Source organism: Amblyomma maculatum, chromosome 2, assembly GCF_055883805.1.
Source record: "Amblyomma maculatum isolate TAMU_Amacu chromosome 2, ASM5588380v1, whole genome shotgun sequence".
Classification (NCBI taxonomy): domain Eukaryota; kingdom Metazoa; phylum Arthropoda; class Arachnida; order Ixodida; family Ixodidae; genus Amblyomma; species Amblyomma maculatum.
The window spans coordinates 110,092,583-110,111,607 of NC_139345.1; the positions used below are offsets into that span (position 1 = coordinate 110,092,583).

At 46.4% G+C, this 19,025-nt stretch overlaps 1 protein-coding gene across 1 annotated transcript in view; it reads left to right on the forward strand.

The window, feature by feature from the left end:
- LOC146199544 (uncharacterized) overlaps window positions 1-15,829 on the forward strand; it is a 175,396-nt gene extending 159,567 nt beyond the window's left edge. The window contains exons 2-5 of the mRNA XM_084592143.1: window positions 7,182-7,359; window positions 11,357-12,595; window positions 14,234-14,642; window positions 15,381-15,829. Coding sequence (XP_084448269.1) covers window positions 7,336-7,359; window positions 11,357-12,595; window positions 14,234-14,642; window positions 15,381-15,829 — 2,121 coding nt within the window. The 5' untranslated portion in view covers window positions 7,182-7,335. The remainder of the gene's footprint in view (window positions 1-7,181; window positions 7,360-11,356; window positions 12,596-14,233; window positions 14,643-15,380) is intronic.
- Window positions 15,830-19,025: the final 3,196 nt, after the last annotated feature.

Sequence of the window (19,025 nt, forward strand, 5' to 3'; positions counted from 1 at the left end):
CCGCACCAACGTGTATGTTTGTGTTTCGACGCGTCTAAGAATCTTTAAAACAGTTATCACAGATACCGTTATTTCGAGTTACACACTAAGGGATCAGTCTATGAAATCCGTATTAACGCTAGTTTAACAATCCTCGGCTTACTTGCCCAATGCTTCTGGCTTTACATGGAACATTTTGTGGCAAATTATGGGGCCCAGAGCACTCCATGTTAGCTGAGGAAGTCCACATGCAATATTACGCCGCGGGATCACTGCTGTAAAACCACGAATCCGGTATGGTAAGTACGCCAATTTACATTAATCGTTTGCAGTGCATAGCTCGAACGGCGTATTAAGGTTACCACCGACGGTGAGAATCAGCGGGTTATCCCAAGTGGCCGTTATTTTCTTCTACTCGGAGGCTAACGGTCCCCTGATAGCCAATCAGTCCGCTCCGTGACAACTAAGGCGGTAATCGGCAAACAACGACACCTGCCTCGAGCATATCTGTTCCCGCTTTCACACAGTTGAATGACCTTGTAAGGGGTTGAATCTCGGCTCCGTCTTGTATTGAGGTTGCAGCTGGGTCACCCTTTGTCTCTTCGTTGGGGATCGTGTCGGTTTGGAGACTTGTCGCATGGTAGCCGGTGTTGTAGTGCGTAGCACGAGTGTAAACGTTGCAGCGTCGTCATTCGTCGCCTGCGGTGAATTACCTTCGTTAATTCATCGCGTAACAACCACACCACTAAAGGCTGCTGCCTTAATTTCCCCTGCAGGGGCTAGGAGACCCTTCTTGCAGATACATGTGACCCAGCACACAAAGATGTGCAGGAGGGTGAATGAGAGCGAGGCAGACGGCAATGATACAATACCTCCCCTCAACTCAAGCCCCGCCGCCCTCTGCCACAACAAGGCGATGCGAAACGACACGTGGCAATGATAACAGTGTGTTTTTCTAACTTACTTCACTCTAAGCAGGATATGTGACTAACGTTCAGCCGTTTATAGATGTTTTAGGGAAGCCAAAAGCGCATCTGCGATGGCAATTATACAAACATACTGTACGAGAGCTACACCTGACGGCTGTCAATTGGGTTGAGCAGTTGTGTTTTTTCTAGTATCATGCAGTTCGATTGCTGCTTTTCACGTAGAGGATTTGAAAATGTCTACTTGAAACGAACTTAATAATGAGCTAGTATATTGCTTAGGACATTAGGGGAAAGCCCAAGGGATGCCTATGCTATTCGGTTAAACACCAGCGTACAGAGCGCGTTTTAAGGATATATCTTGCTTTCGAACAAGCATCTACTGTGTCGTTTTAAAACGGTAGGTTTTAAATTGCCGTGCATATTTCCCACAGTATTCTTCAAAGCACACTCCAGGTGAGTACTAGTGGATAAATATATTAGCGTAAAAATTAGTTATTTGCCTCTGTAGGCCACGCTCCCGTCCTGTTCCGGCGACAAGAGTGGACGCCAACGCGCAAGTGTCGCAGTGTTTTAAAAATACTTTGGCTACAAACTGTATCATGTATTCTGGTTCTCTTCACTAAGAGATAGCATCGTTGGTGTACTGTGGAATGGTAAAAGTGTTTTAAAAACATTTGTCTTCATGAATTTTTATGGAGCATCATTCCACTCTGCACTCTTAAATATTAATTTGTGAAGCGCACGTCGCTGTGGAGTTAGATGTACTCGGAGCTTCTAGGAGAAATACAGCAAGAGTGAGCGCGTTACAAGGCTACATATTGCGCGGATTAGCCTGCAAACATTTTTAGCCTGCAAACAAGACTCGCCTTAATGCTCCTCACTGACTGCTCGTGTGTGCTGCAAAGTAGGCATTTTATTGAAGCGAATATCCTATGCCCTGTCAATCGCGATGCGGAGGAGGCAACAAACAGCGTAGACAGAGATGACGGGCTTCTGACAAAATCCCTTAAAACATCATTTAGTTTTCATACAGGTGTAGTGTCAATACTAAATCAAGACTGCACGTTGTTCATTGTAAGGCAGGCACTGACAGTATCATATGCAAATATACGGCACTTTAGGTAGCCTGTATTCTCTGCTTTCTGTCGACGACAGTGAAATTATCGAGAGCGTACACTGCTTCTCATTTACAATGGCCGGCATGACGAGTACGCATCGCATAATTTGCATAGGACCTGCCAAATGCCTCATTCTGATCTTGAAAGTTGCATTACTCTTTCTGCTAACCTGATTAACAAGTTTCATTCTCTCTCGGATTACTAATGGCGTAACGAACTGCGCAAATTTGTTTTTGCATGTAGAGCATATCGCAAACTAAGCTCCTCTGCTAGTCATAAATGGTTATATGTAACATTGGTCCGATACATAGCGATTTCTTTCCTCGATATGGAATCTAGATTTAACTATTAACCTTTCAATATACCTGTCGCTTTTAACATCCAGACATACGCGCTACCATCATCCTAACTCGCGGACGCTGTATTTAGCGCCAACCAATTTATCCAAGTTTCATTTTGTCCTCGCGCTGCAACCGACTGGAATGATTCCTTACAACCCTTCGCCAAACTTTGATGTTTATTACCTTTGTTATTATTGTTTTGATTGCCATGCAACCCACCTTTCCTGAACCTGTACAAGGTTTGCAGTATTGAATAAAGAAGAAGAACTAAAGCAGCCCGAAGATGCCGCGAGTGCGAGTGCGAAAGGATTCGCGTTGCCTCAAATTTGTCAGTGCTTACATAACTATATCACAGCTACGGACAGATTCCCTTGCTAATTGTATTCGAAATTTACAAAATTTCAAATTTTTGCTTCATATTTTTTCTTTCAATAACTTTTGGGATCTCATATCTTATGTTTTTGTTTAGTTCTCAATTACTTTATTACACTAATTCAGTTTGTGTAGGACATTTGGCAATCCACACTGAACCCTGGTCAATCCCCCTTCGTGGATATGTGCCAAATATCAAGGAAAAAGGTGCCGCGCGTCTCGAGAGCGCGCTACTGAGATGAAGAAGTGTCGTTTAGCTGCCGGTTTGGATTTTGCGATCTTCTCCTCTGCGTAAGCCTAACCCAGCACTGCAAGCAAGAACAGTGACACGGAGTCACCGCCTGAAAAGTCTTCAGGTTGCATCCAGCACCAGCCAAGCCTAACGCACACTGAAATTGAGCCCAGTGACACGTAGTCAACGCCTCAATACGGTCTTCATGATACGCTCAGGATCAGTCGTGCGGCGAGTCAAAAGACCCGAGCGTGTACCACGGCCGCCCCCGCCTCCGCAGTGCCATCCTGTTCAACAAGGGCTGCCGGTAAAGAGAAGCTGTTCAGGACTTCCCGTGGACAAGTCCCATTCCGCCTCCTGTCTGCGCTACAGCTCCTTCGTGGCGGCCGGCGTCCTCCTCACTTCGGCGACGTTTCTTGCGGTGCCGGCGTATTTGTTGGAGAGGATGGCGATGTTCAAGAAGCGCTACATTCCTCTGGACGAAGACCTAGATCATTCCCGGGACCTGAGCGTGCACCCGTGCGACGACTTTTATCAGTGAGCACTGTCTTTTTACAACACTCGCACTGAAACCACACCACCCTATGTTAAAATCTTGGTAGCATATACGAATCACTGATTCATAGAATTTTTAGGCGAAAATGTGAATTTTACACCTGAGCCTTCAACTGAGCAGCTGTAAATGTACCCCACTGGTGTGTACTCTAGACTCACTAAACATCGAGATCCTTTACAGATTCGTAGAGCTACTGCTCATCATTGATTGGAATGCATTCTTAATATGAGCTTCTTGGCTCTTTATATGCCCTGCTATCTCCCTGATTGCAGAGCCGGAGGTCCTAAAGTGGATCATAAATTGCAGTTTTTTCAATTGGCACTGGACTATCCTTCCGCAGTTTGTTAGGATTTGTTCGATGAGTCATTTTTATTGTTTTTCAGGAAACAAAAATAATAAATTGGCTTGGAATGTAAAGACGCAGTATCTTTCAATCTTCCGTCTAGAGAAAGGTGGGAGTGAAAGCGCAAAATCTGAAAGATGTCGCGTTGCGGAGAGGTGCGATGTAAGTTTGTCTACCCGGAGACCTTTTTTGGTTTGGTTTAGGGCATTTAACGTTTCGAAGTTACTCAGTTGACGCCCTAGCGGAGGGCGCCGGAAATTTCGTGACACATCGCTTTTCCCTTTCTGAAATTGCCCCGCTGCACTCGATCAATGGTGAATATGCTCTGCAATTGAGCCAGAGTACTCGGTTTCGGCCCCATCCTCCGGCGGCTGAGTTTCGATGAGGGTAAGAGTTGAGACCTCGCTGTGCTGTGCTATGTCAGTACCTGAAATCTTAGACGCATACTGATATCGCACAACACAAAATGCTTATCCTTTTCTAGCGATCCTCCACTTATCGCAAGCAGAGCTGAAGCTGTTGTTCTTGTGACTGTAGGGAGAAGGAAAAGAAAATGCATGGGCCTACAGCTGGATATTGCTCTGTCATACACAGATGCCAGTTATGTACTTAGTTGTTCAAAAACTGCCGTTATAAATTATGCCAGGAGCTGGGTTCATCCCCCAGCACACCGCCTGCGGCACATCCCCACCCTGCACCTACCCCGACGAGTTGTGCTCATCTGGGTGCCTGCGCACCCCAGAAATCCCGGCAGCGAGGCCGCCGAATCGTTAGCTTGAGGGTCTAGAAACTGGGCACAGGCGGACCTCGTGGAGGATTTCTCGAAGGAACGTATGCACTCGTTTGCTGAGTTCACTGCAAACTCCCACGCTGAGCGCCTGATCTATCCGTTACCCCACCCATCCCTCACTACCAAAGAACAGTCAATCTGGCGTCGCCGGCAGACACGAACGCTGTCCACACCAGCTCTACTTTCCAACTTTAAGCCGGTATCCCCCATATGCACTTCGTGCTCCCACCCCGGTAAGACGCCCGACTACTGTGCCGGAGTTCCCGGGTTCGAACCCGGCCTCGGCGGCTGCGTTTCGATGGAGGTGAAACGAAGTGGCGTCCGTGTGCTGTGCGATGTCAGCGCATGTTAAAGATCCCCAGGTGGTCGAAATTACTCCGTAGCCCTCCACTACGGCTCCCCTTTCTCTCCTTCCACTTTCACTCCCACCTTCCTCCCTTCCTTTACGGCGCGGTTCAGGTGTCCACAGAGCAAGTGTGACAGTTACTGCGCCTTTCCCTTCCTGTGAACCAACCAACCAACCAACCAACCAACCAACCCCAATGCCACCCTACCCACATTTTTTTATTCTGCCCGGCGTCTCCTCCCTCCGCCGGCCCAATGCCTCTCCGAACCTGGGAGGACTGGGAGACCTCACTGCGGTCAGTGGACGGGGCCACGCAGAAGATCGCCGTCAGTCGGGCCGCATACGTCTTTGATCAACATCACACGAACTTTTAGATCGCCAGTGGGGTCGTGCGGAGACCCAGGAGGCCCGCATGCCTTGAATTCTTCGTATAATAAAGTTTTTCTCCTCCTCTTTATCTGATCCCACCTTCGCTGTCTCGCGCGGACATAAAGGAAAATAGAGATGAAAGAAAAAGAAGAGGGAGAGAAAGACGCGCATCGCAACAGCCGCCGTCCACCACCAAATCGGTAGCGGGTGCAATGGCGGCCCACAAGGCATACAAATACGGTGGCAGGCTAGCCCCACCGCAATTAAGTGGCGGTGAACTACCAGTCTCAGCCCCATAGGGCCAGGAGCAGGCCACCACATCGACCGCCGAGCTGAAGCTGAAATGCAGCTTGCAAATAACCTCTGTTACCGTTCAGGTGTACAAGCAGAAAGTGAAGATACTGCGCGCTTCCTTGCTGTAAAGCATTGTGTTAGAGGTGATGTTAAGGTTATATCATAGTTAGAAATCATTTATGCGGCGTGGTTCAGGTGTCAATGAAAAAACTGTCGGATTCTGCACCATTCCTTCCTGTAAATCATTCTGTTAGAGGTCATTTTCTACTTCTCGCATGCAAAACTAAGGTCAAATTAGGCTTGTAAATTACGTGTACGGCGCGATTCAGGTGTTCAGAGGACGTGTGACATACAAGGCCTTTTGTTTCCTATAAAAATGGGCTATGGCTTAGCCTAGGTTAAGCCTGGATATCCGAAGCAAGAAGGTTCAGTGATGTTTGTGGTTTAGCTTGTGGCTATGCTATGGTTGTACTTGTGGTTCTCAACCGTTTAGCCACATTGTTCAACACTGGTAAAACTAGATTGCTTGGACGGATAGCGATAGTCATTGCTAACGCTGAACAGAGGGACTTTCTCTTTAGCTAAATGAGCTCTGCACATTGCACACACGTTAGTCGCAGTTTGACGTAAATTCAGACGCTTAAGTTTAATGTTCCGTGCATGGCATCCCTTACCGGTCTCATATCCCGTAGATGCCATAGTCCTTCACAAACGTCACACACATGGTCAAATGTATTGTCTACAAAGTCTGTCCCAACCACTGACACTTTCGGAAAGTTTCAACGTGTAGTCTGCACACCTATGCGAGTCTTTGTCTCTTCATCCATGGCGTCGTCAGCGTCACTTTGTTGGCTGCTGAGACTGGTGGCAGGCGCGGCTAATATCCGCCTTTGAGCCTCTTGCCGTCAACGTTTAGCGAGGCGTTCCTCTCTTTGGTGAGTTGTCATTCGCTCGTTTCGTCCTGTCTTTTTCATTCCTCCCGTCCTTACTGCTGCTCAACTGTTCGGCATCTTCGCTAGTTGCCGGTTCGGAATTCCTTTGAAGTCGTTTAGCGAAGCGATCCTTCCGCTATTCTGGCGTTTCGGCAGCTCGTTTGGCCTTGCGCTGCTCGTATAATCACGGCATCTGGGCCAACACTCAAGCCACTACTTCGGGATCTTCTGTCATAGCGAGGCGTGTGCATTTCGTCTACGAGCGCTGCTATATATATACCTCGCAGCATTGTCAGATGCGCCGCAGCGAAGGACGAAACGAGGGCGAGAAGGTGTGGTAGCGCAGTAGCGTCGTACAAGGAAGCCGAACGCACGCTGATGCTCACTCGGTAAACATGCGTTGAGCGCGCGGCGACGGCGAAGTTCGACCAGCAGAGTCGCGCTCGACGGCGCTGCGCCTCTCTTAGTGACGTCACTCGGCGAGTTCGCGCATGCGCATCTGTGGCTAAAAGTGATCACACGCACGCCAGGCCTGGTGTTGACTAGCCTAATGAATTTATTTACATTCGCTGGCACGCAGGCACGTGTGCGCAGGATGGGATGCGAGACTGAATGGCCGCTACAGGTCTCCCCTGGACAAGTACAAAGGGGAATTTGACGGCCATGTCATCAGGAGCCTCCTGCAGCGCCCAATCCCTGCACGCCCAGACAAGGCCCGAGACAAGGCTGTGGCAATGCTCCTCAAGTGTCTCAGCAGGGTAATATGCGACATCCTTTCTTCAGTATTCATCGCTTCAGGGAGCGTGCCAATGCTCGTACTTAAGCACACTGGCCAGAGCTTTCCCTCTGTTTTTAATGCGAAAGCACTAATAGCTTATTCATTACTCACCAGCGCGTCCCTGCTTTCGCTAGAAGTGTCCGCGAGACCACTGACCATGACTTGTGATTAATGACTTTGACTCTGTATTGCACAATCACTGCTTTATATATTTCGAACTAGCTCTTCGGATCATGACGGATGACGTCACCAGCTGATGATGTCACATCTAATGGCACATTATGTGAACACTTCCGCTAGCGATCATCATCATCCTCAGCAGCCTAATTATACCCACTGCAGGGCGAAGGCCTCTCCCATATTTTTCCACTTAACCCGGTCCTGTGCTAGCTGCATCCACTTGACCCCTGCGAACTTCTTAACCTCAACCGCCCACCTAACTTTCTGCCGCCCCCTGCTACGCTTTCCTTCCCTTGGAATCCAATTTGTTACCCTCTGCGACCATCGGTTATCCTCTCTTCACACTACATGTCCTGCCCATGTCCATTTCTTCTTAATTTCTACTAGAATGTCGGTAACTTGAGTTATTTCTCTGACCCACTCTGCACGCTTTCGATCTCTTAATGTTACCCCTACCATTTTTCGTTCCATAGCCCTCTGGGTTGTCCTCAACTTAAGTAGAACTCTCTTGGTTAGCCTCCACGTTTTAGCCCCATAGGTGAGTACAGGCAAGATGCAACTGTTGTATACTTTCCTCTTGAGCGATACCGGTAAGCTGCTAGTCATAATCTGCGAGTGCTTGCCAAATGCGCTCCATCCCAATCTTATTCTTCTTGTTATTTCCTTTTCATGGCCCGGATCTGCGGTTACTACCTGTCCTAAGTAGACATATTCGCCTACTATTTCCAGTATTTCGCTACTTAATGTAAACTGCTGTTCCTTCCCGAGGCTGTTGAACATCACCTTAGTCTTCTGCATATTGATTTTCAAGCCTACCTTTCTACTTTTCCTGTCTAGGTCATCAATCATTATTTGCAGTTCATCCCCCGAGTTGCTTAGCAAGGCAATGTCATCAGCAAATCGCAGATTACTGAGGTATTCTCCATCTACCCTTATCCCTAACTGCTCCCATTCCAAGTCTCTGAATACTTCCTCTAAACAAGCTGTGAATAGTACTGGGGAGATTGTGTCTCCTTGCCTAACACCTTTCTTTATGGGAATTTTGTTACTTGCTTTATGCAGAACTATGGTTGCTGTGCAGCTGCTATATATATCTTCCAGCACTTTCACGTACGGCTCGTCTACCTTCTGATTTCGCAATGCCTGCATCACCGCCGAGGTTTCAACTGAGTCAAATGCTTTTTCATAATCAATGAATGCTATGTATAAGGGCTGGTTATATTCCGAGCATTTTTCTATCACCTGATTGATGGTATGGATATGATCGATAGTAGAGTACCGTTTCCGAAACCCTGCTTGATCCTTTGCTTGATTGCAGTCTAAGGTTGTCCTGATTCTATTAGCGATTACCTTAGTAAATACCTTATACGTAACAGACAGTAAGCTGATTGGTCTGTAATTTTTAAGGTCCTTAGAGTCCCCTTTCTTGTGAATGAGGATAATGTTTGCATTCTTCCATGGTTCCGGTGCCAACGATGACACCAGGCACTGCGTATACAGGGTGGCCAGTTTTTCTAGCACGATATCCCCCCCCCCCCGTCTTTTAGCAAATCTGTAGTTATCTGATCCTCTCCAGCTGATTTTCCCCTTTTCGTAGTTTCTAGTGCTTTCTTGACCTCGTCCTTCGTCACTGGTGGAACGTCTGACTGTTTTTCCCTACCGCCAATCTCATTACGGTCCTGACTACTTTGGCTACTGTAGAAATCTGTATAGAACTCCTCGGCTACTTTGACTATATTTTCCATATTAGTGATGGCGTTGCCCGTCTTGTGCCTTATCGCATACATCTGGTTTTTGCCGATGCCCAATTTCTTCTTTACCGCTTTAAGGCTTCCCCCGTTCTTTACAGCATGCTCGATTTTCTCCATGTTATACTTCCTTATATCGGCCACCTTGCGCTTATTTATTAGCTTTGATATCTCGGCCAATTCGATCTGGTCTGTTGGATTGGAAGCTTTCATACTCTGGCGTTTCTTAATCAAATCTTTCGTCTCCTTAGACAGCTTACCGGTATCCTCCCTAACTATCCTACCGCCTACTTCTACCGCACACTCAGTGATGATATTTCTGAAATTATTGTTCCTTGCCTCTAGGGTAATGTCGCCATCCTCAGTTAGAGCTGAATACCTATTCTGTAGCGAGATCCTGAACTCTTCTGCCCTCCCCCTCACCGCTAATTCGTTGATGGGTTTCTTTCTTACTAATCTGTTGCGTTCCTTCTTCAGATTTAGGCTAATTTGGGACCTCACCATCCTGTGGTCACTGCATCGCACTTTCCCGATTACCTCTACATCTTGCATAATGGCGGGGGTTGAACACATTATGAAGTCGATTTCATGTTTAGTCTCCACGTTAGGACGTTTTCATGTCCATTTCCGGTTCTTCCGTTTGCTGAACAAGGTATTCATGATTCTTAAGTTATTGCGCTCTGCAAACTCAACTAGTAACTGCCCCCTGCTATTCCTAGAATCAATGCCATATTCACCTACTGCCTTGTCTTCTGCTTGCTTTTATTGAAGTCACCCATTAGTGCAGTATACTGCGTCTTTACTTTTCGCATTGCCGATTCTACATCTTCATAGAAGCCTTCAACTGCCTGGTCATCATAACTAGATGTAGGTGCATAGGCCTGTACAACCTTCAGTTTATACCGCTTATTAAGCCTAATTACGATGCCTGCAACCCTCTCATTAATGCTATAGAATTCATCTATATTACCCGCTATATACTTATTGACAAGGAAACCTACTCCTAGTTGTCGCCTCTCTGGTAAACCTCGATAACACAGTACATGCCCATCCTTCAGTACTGTATATGCCTCATTCGGCCTCCTAACCTCCCTAAGCCCTATGGCATCCCATTTAATGCCCTCTAGTTCCTCTACCAGCACTGCTAAACTAGCTTCACTAGCTAGTGTTCTAGCATTAAACGTTGCCAGGGTCAGTTTCCAATGGCGGCCTGTCCAGCGGAGCCAGGCTTTCTTAACACCCCCTGCTGCGTCACAGGTCTGACCGCCGCCGTGGTCAGTTTTTTTAAAAGAATAGTTGCAGTTTTTTTTCTTGCAATTCTACCATAATGAAGGAACAATTTTTTTCTTGTTACAAGCCTAAGACTACTTAAAACTTTCACAGTGCTGCCATGAAATCATTTATTAGCTCCTAATTGTCATCCACTGCGTTTCTCCTAAGGAGTAGTAATATTTGACTCTTATTTGCACACACAGGAAACACAATATTGAGGATTTCATAAAACATGAGCAGGAAGCGAGTGAATAGGGAATCGGCTCATTGAATTCGGTAAACGTAGTAAATAGAGTTAACGAACTAGAAAACTGAGGCGCCTAGTTGACTTTACTGGACCCCCTTCTATTGCAACAATGGAAATATAAAAGTTGCCAGCTTGAACATATAGACGCTTCCATTTGGTATAAAGCTGCGCATTGAGCTTTAAAAATATGAAGGTTTAGCTATAAGCGTTTTTTTTTCTGCCTTGAATTGCGCAATTTCCCAGAACGCTTCGAATTCATAAGCAGTTTTATCGAACTTCTCAGTAGTCTAGCGCGCAATGTAACCCCTTTAGTTTTGATACTGCATTTTGGTTGAAGAGCGAGAATTACACTGCCAGCCACCGTTGTGAAACCAACAAATTTACCGAAAAATTGCTCACGAATTTACAGTTCTTCGTAAGGGATTCACACTTTTTGTGAGTCTTTTTTGCATAAGGCTGCTACTTGTTTCGATGTGGGATGGAAATGTGACCTAAAATATTTTTCACTTCGAGGCTTCCTTATTCTGCAGTCTGGCCGAACGAACACGTGGACGCTGAGTAAGCTGCTCCTGGAGCTGGGTCTTCCGTGGCCTTTGAAGTCTACGGCCTCGCGAGGAGAAGTGCTCGACATTTTGGCCAAGGCTTCACTCCACTTCGGCCTACACGTGTTTTGGGCCTTCTACATCGGTGCCCACCCGCAGCGTCCTTACGAGAGTATCATCTACACGACTCTAGACGAGCGGTACATCAATTGGATCCGAGACTTCGAGTTGATCATCACCCGAGGCAGGCATCATGAACATTTGCGACGAAGCGCAGAGATAGTTGGGGGCAAAGGGCAATCATACTCGTCCATGATCCAGGAAGTAACGGCCGCGCACAAGAGAATAGCCGAACAGGTCCACCTTCTCTGGGAGCCGTATGCAGTACCCGCCTTCCTGAAACTGACTGATCCTGAACTTCGCCGAGCCCTTAATGGTCACCTTCCAGAAGACTCGCAATTATGGCACGGCAGCGATATTGTCAATATGCAACCGAAACTTTTTGATGAACTTAACGCGACGTATCTCTCCAACCAGCAATTCACAGAAAGCTTCAAGCTCCTCTTGGGCGCGTACGTAGTGTGGCTGTTCACGCCATTCCTCTCGCGTTACTTGACAGCGAACATGCTAGCCGATATTGGCTGGGAAAGCATAGAGCGAAGCCACCGGTACGACAAATGCCTGAACGCGCTTGAGTTCGCACTGGCTCTGGCAAAGTGGAAGATTGAGCACGACACCGTAGGTAACAGGGCGAATACATGGAAGATGCTGCGACTGTCAGTGGCTTCTTTCAACGACCTCCACAACATTTACGGTGCCACCTTCAAGACTATCTTCTCGTCCAGTGTGGAGCGCCTGTCGATTAATGCCCATAATATGACCATGAGCTGGAATATATTGGACAAGGCTTATGCCTACGTGCAAGTCGAGCCTAGGGATGGCTTCTTTGACGCATTCCTAGCGGCATCAAGAAAAAACGTTGACGTCTTGAAGCTGTCCATGCGCAAGTCGGGGCCGATGATGCTCCATGCGCCAGGGATTTCGACAATATACGAGTACCGTCTACTCGTGGCTCGAGAGGTCATCGTTCCGAGCTTTTTCACCTCACGGCCGCTGTTTGATGCAAGGCACCCGTTGGATGCTCACGCCGCCGTGGCGGGCACAGTGATCTGCAGGCAGATTGTCACACTTGCTCGCTTTGTATTATTCTACAGCGAAATATTTTTGGTGAGTTTTTAGATTTTTGTACTGCAAGTTCTTTATTGGCAAAATTTGCACTTTTTTGTTCATAAGGTAAGGTGTAGGCTCGAACGTTTTCATTATTTAAGCTCTGGCGGGCTTGCCGCCATAAACTAACCTCGGCTCATTTCTCCCGTGCTATAACTGTGTATTAAAAAGGAATATTCATGAGGAGGCATTCTGCATAAAGAAATTATTGAAATGTCTATAAAAAAAAAGCTAGATAAGGATACTCAATCTCTTGAATAGCATACATAGCTTGCTCAGAGGAAGTATTCAGTCTTGGAATTGGAGCGGTTAGGTTTGGGTCTGATGGAGAATACCTCAGTAACCTGCGATTCGCCGGATGATATTGGCGTGCTAGTTAACTCCGTTAACTAGTTGCAAAGAATGATTGTTTAAATTACATAGGACAAAACACTAAAGTAGCCCTAGAGATTGGCCTGCAGAAGACTAAAATATTATTCAGATGCCTCCGAAAGGGACAGCAATTTACAAATAGGTACCGAAGCACTTAAATAGGTAGGCGAATAAGTCTACGCATGACATGTACCCGAAATCCAGACCCAGAAAAGAAAAAAAAAAAACAAGGGAAGTAAATTTGGTATAGGGCGCATCTGACAAGTACTCCCAGACCATGACTAGCAGGTTAGTGGCATCGCTAAAGGGGACGGTATGTAACAGCTGCATACGCATATATGGACCGGATATTTACTGTGAGGATATGATAACTGAAAGTTGATTATGATAAATTTGATTCCAAGAAAAGGAAAATTGCAGCAGGGGCCGGAAGAAAATGATTTTGTTATATCAGGTTAAGAAGTTTCAGGGGTAAAACAGATGCAGCTAGCACAGAACAGCTTAATAAGAGTAGTATATCCATTGGTGTTGGTGTAGCCCCACTAGCGGTGCCGATGGCTCGGAAGAAAATTAAATTCGCGATTTCAGTCTGACGGTAGTGAGATTTTTGAAATGTAATTAAAGGCCAGGTACACGTAATCATCCCTGTAGGCTGTTGCCGGATAAAAAGTCACTGAAGTTGAGATATTTCAGGAAATGCAAGGCTATCGAACAGCTGTGCTCAAAAGAAGACGCTTTGCAAACTATCGCGTTAGCTTTGTTACCAGGAATAGCACACATCGTTATAGCTCACTAGTTTTCTAAAGTGGCGAAAGGCTATGCTTTACTGGGCTGAGTGATACACTACCTGGATCACCCGGGTTTGTAATCTGAATGGCACGCACCGTCGCTTTGATGGCCAAGGCTGTTTCCTGACATCATTCTACGAATGACATTAGGCGGAGTCACACTGCGGAAACAGTTGGTCAAATCGGTCCGTCAACAGCGTGTTCGCGTAGTGTTGGCGACCCTGTCACATCGCGCCAACACGAACTATTCGGAAACATGTCTTTGTCGCCCGCCAACAGCTGCCGCGAACTTGTTCTCCCACAGTCGGGCGACACCGTGTCACACCGCGAAAACTTGTTGCTCGTTGCGACTCAGCTTTAGAAGCCGCTCTTCTCGCTAGAATTTAGCTTCTTTTAGCTACACTCGAACTTGTTCTTCTGGGAGTTTTTAAATGTGGAGGGCAGAAGTTTTTTTTTCCTTGGCCACAAGCTTTTCTAGCAAACCGAAGTGGCGCTGCGAGCGCTGCAAGAGCATTTCGGAGTGTTGCCCTGTAGCGGAGATCACGCGATGGAAGACGACAGTGAAACCTCAGTTGCTGCAGCTGCTGCTTTGATCCTTTTGTACGCTGTTGATTCAGTGGATAAGTCACCACAGAAAAAGCCCCGATCTAAGTGGGTGAGCGAGTGGTTGCAGAAAGCGCCTCAACAAGGCGCGTACGAAAATCTTATGCGGGAGCTGGCACTTCAAGATGGCGATGCCTACCGGCGCTGGATTCGAATGGATACCGGCGCTTTCGAAGAGTTGCTTGGAAGAGTGCAGCCACTGATTGAAAAGAAAGACACGAACTTCCGGCTGTGCATCCCTGCTGGCGAGCGACTGGCTGTCACTTTACGATATCTTGCAACGGGTGAGTTTCGCAAATGCCGCATGATCTTATGTTATTCCTTGTCTGAATGCGATGAGTGCGATATCTCCGAGTTAATTTACTGTTTGTTCTCAGGGAGCAAGACGCTCGCGGCGCGTTAAATAACTTGATTTCGTCTTTGCGAACAACCAAAAGTTATTTTGGGATCGAATTGAGTGGCACATGAGCTTATGAATGGAAGAAAACCACTTGTACAAATATTATTCGAAGCGCAGAAGACGCTGATTAAACGTGCTCCAAATTACAGCTCTAGAATGCGTTTCATGTGTGTCGGCGCCGGCAGTGGTGGTGCATGCAACGTTCTGAAATGGAACTTGTGTTTAATCTCAATTTTCAGGGGACAGCCAAGTGTCTCTCCAGTGGCTGTTTAGAAGAAACAGCAATACAATTTCTGGGATCATATGGGAAGTATGTAAATCAATTTATGTCACCCTGAAAGAAGATATTTTGAAGGTGAGAAAAGTTGACACACAAAGGTGGAAATTAGAGCAAGTTGTAAAAGGATTCATGTTGTAGCATCACAGGGACAAAACATGCAGAAGTAAAAGGGACAGGCCAAAGTTCTTTCTGAAGTGAATACATAGCTGCATTGCTGTGAGAGCTATGCAGCTTTAATATTTATCATAACAAATGGTTCATTACAGGTGCCCAGCAGTCACGCTCAATGGAGAGCTATTGCTCAAAGCTTTCAACACCTATGGCAGTTTCCCAACTGTGTAGGAGCATTGGACGGGAAGCACGTTTCAGTGATGCCGCCTGCAAACTCCGGTGCCAAGTACAGAAACTACAAAGGATTTTTTAGCATCGTGCTAATGGCCCTAGTTGACGCTGAGCTCAACTTTGTGTTTGTGGATGTTGGAAAAAATGGAAGGTTGAATGACAGTGGAGTTTGGGATGATTGTCAATTGAAGAAAGACCTGGAGAGCCTTCCACCAATGCTTCCAAAACCAGCAATCCTGCCCCTTTCAGATAAAGTATCACCCCATGTAATTGTAGGGGATGAAGGCTTTGGCCTAAAGACTTATTTGATGAGGCCATATCCCGTTACAGAATTGAGCAGAGAGAAACGGATCTTCAACTACAGGTACACAAAACAAATCACTCACTGTCATCTGCTAGCATGTTCTTATCACTTACGCTATGAAGGGTACAACCACATTCTGTGTTAAGTCAATAAATTAAATATGACTCCTCAGTCAACAATATCAGAACAACCAGCAAACAATTTGGTGTGCCACTATTTGATAGGCTGGACAGGCTGTCAATAACATAGTGTCTTTTTTGTGAGATATTTATTTGCTCAGTTTACTGAAGTAAACAGCACGAACTTCACGCAGTCAATTTTGTAAGGAAGACTTGAATTGGAAACTTCATTACACAGCCATCAGCACGCAATCTTGTATCTTTAACATTAATCCTCCAACTACTTGCTTTTCAAATTTTTCAGACTCTCGCGTGCCAGGCGCACAGCTGAGAATGCGTTTGGAATACTGGCAAATCGCTGGCAAGTGTTCCGAAAGCCACTGCGCCACGAGCCCGAACGAGCGATTGATGTCGTGTTTGCAACTCTAGCGCTCCACAACTTCTTGAGGTCAAGAAAGACAACACAACTTCTTTATTCCCCCACAGAGAGCTTGGATGTTGAGGACATCTTGACTGGTGAGTGGAGCTTGACTGCCACGTTAAACTTGCAAGCGCCTACTTCCCTTTTATTAATTGTAATGTACCTAAAGAAGTCTTTCCATGCGATAGCATATTCTTAGCTCTAAAGGTAAATGAAAGTCACCCATTGACATTCTCTGCATATTTTAGTTCCTAAAAGCAGCAAAGCTTTCAAATAAGCTATACAACTTGTAATCTTTAAAGCCTTTTAGCTAAGTGGAGATTTTAATCCTTGCTTTTGGCGAATGATGGCCTGAGTTCACCTATGTGTCATAAAACACAACAAAAAACAATCACGGGGGTTTGCACCTACTGCCCTGATCTAATTTGTAATATTTTGACATATTCAATTGAAACTCTAAATTACAGGAAATGTGCGTCCTGGCTCATGGAGAGAAGGTGTAAGCCCAAATGGAGCTATGAAGCAGTTCCGGAGACTTGGGGCAAACAGCAGTGCTGACGCCAAAGCAGTCCGCAGCCTCTACACGGAGTATTTTGTCAATGAAGGACAAGTGAGCTGGCAGTGTCGTGTTGTTGCATAAACAGTTGGCGCCAGTCAACAGGCCTGTACAGTTTCATTCCCACTTATGTTTGTGAGGCCTCTAGCTTCGACCATGTTCATCATGCATTATGTTTAAATAAAAAGTTACACCAGATCACTTTTCTGAAACATTTTATTCATTTATTTTTTCAAATACTGCCGGCTGCCCATTAGCGGCCAAGGCAGGAGTGGGTACAAGCATCCTTACATCATGACACACAAGCAGCAAGTATTTGAGCAGCATAAGGAATAAAGAAAACAATCATCAACAAACACTTGGTACAGGCTGTTTATAAAAAGAGTGAAGGAAGCAATGAAGCTGAAAAGTGCCGATCAAATGTAGAAAAGCTGTTTATGCTAGAAAAGACAATTATTATGCGAGATGGTCTTTCTGATTATTCTGATGATTGCGGGATTACTTCTACCTCTGTAAGATTGAGGTTCATGTGGTACTTCACGACAGCCTCGTATGCCAGGAGGCTGGCCATCTGCCTGTGTTGGCCTTGAGGTATTTGTCGGAGAGTGTTGGCCACACTGACCCCAAAATCGTCACATTCATCCCGGTCCCTTCGTGGCCGGCTGCATGATCTGTTTAAAACTTGTACAGCTGATTCCAGCAGCTGCCTTTTTGGGCTGGGGACGGTTTCTGCCGGCTTCCGCTTTGTTCCCTGGCTTTTACGAACATTGCTGCTGGCACCGGCATCGGCACTGCTACAAGAAGGTTGTGGATTATCCAGATCCAAGAGGTTTGGTGTTGGCGTGTTTATATTTCCTCCGTCTTGCAAAGTATCTTCATTGCACTCAATAGGCGAACAGTCAGTCTGGCTCAGCAGCTCCACCTGAAAAAGCTAGGGGTTTTCTGCTATTGTGCGTAATTAGATATATTTTGGTTCACAAAAAACAACAGTGCTGCTTGGCAGAGAGTTTACATTTGTTCGACTGTAAGATCGGCTGACTCAATGCGCCGGGAATTCCTGCCCGGGAGGCGGCTGTGTGAACCTTGAAGCACACTCGTCTGGGACCATGTAAACCGACAACCCCCACACCTGCCGCGTGCCTCCGACTAATAGACGCCGCGGTGGCTGGCGTCGTCGTGCCGTCTGTGTTTATTGTGAGCATCCCGTGACTGCATCTTGGATCATGTAAACCGACAACCCCCGCCTGCAGCGTGTCTCCAATGGGTCGACGCCGCGGTGTTTGGCGCCATGACGTCCGTGTTTACCTCATACTTCGTTTTTAATGGGCCTAGTGCGCAGCGAATACTGCAAGAGAGTGGTGGTGGTGCGAGCACGGGAGTCGGGACTCCGAACGGTAGTGCGCTGTGCTGCGTCAACAAGAGCTGACGCTCAACGAAGGAAATATATGAAAGTGCGCGACGAAGATTGAATTTGTAATCGAGTTATCGTTTTGTAACTTTATACGTTTTTTTTTCTTTAATGTGCGCTGAGTGTTTCCTTTCCATATTTCCCTTTTTTTTTTAACAATGCATACTGTGCAAACTGTAGCAATTTATATTTACAGGAGTTGTTTCTTACACTGTATTTTAATGCAGCACTGCTTCATCATAACAGGAGTATAATTATAGGAAGTATGTATTTGAAGTTACTTACATTTGGAGACTCCTTATAATTAGAACGGCTGTCGCTCTGTGGGCTTCCACTGAATAGAAAAAGAAGATCATCGTAGTGTGCTCAGCGTGGCACGTACAAGTCTTCGGAACCGGCCCCAGATTGCGAGGCCTTCACTTTTCTTGTCTCCCGTTGAAACTGCGATCGCAGATTGGAAAATCGTGCCTTGACGTCCGCCGCTGCACAAAAGACAAGACACAGCTTTACCTGATGATGAAGGGTGCGAATAGCCGCTTTATTTAGCCTGACCATTTGTTCTTTAGAGCTAGCTGTAGCTACTGCGATCAGTGGCAAAACAGCAGCGCGCGCTTTCCTCGAGACCGGCCGCGGCATATAAAGCCTCTTGCGCCTACCTCACAGTCTCCGCATAGAAATGTTTACGCGTGGTAGAGGTGGTTAGTCGGGTTATAAGTGCGAAAGAGCGATAAAAGAAGCAACACTCAACATGCATTTCAGTGAAGCTTGACCCTTTCGTGACAGGTAGCTGTGACAGTGGCAAAGTGGCGGCGCGCGCGCTTTCCTCGAGACCGGCCG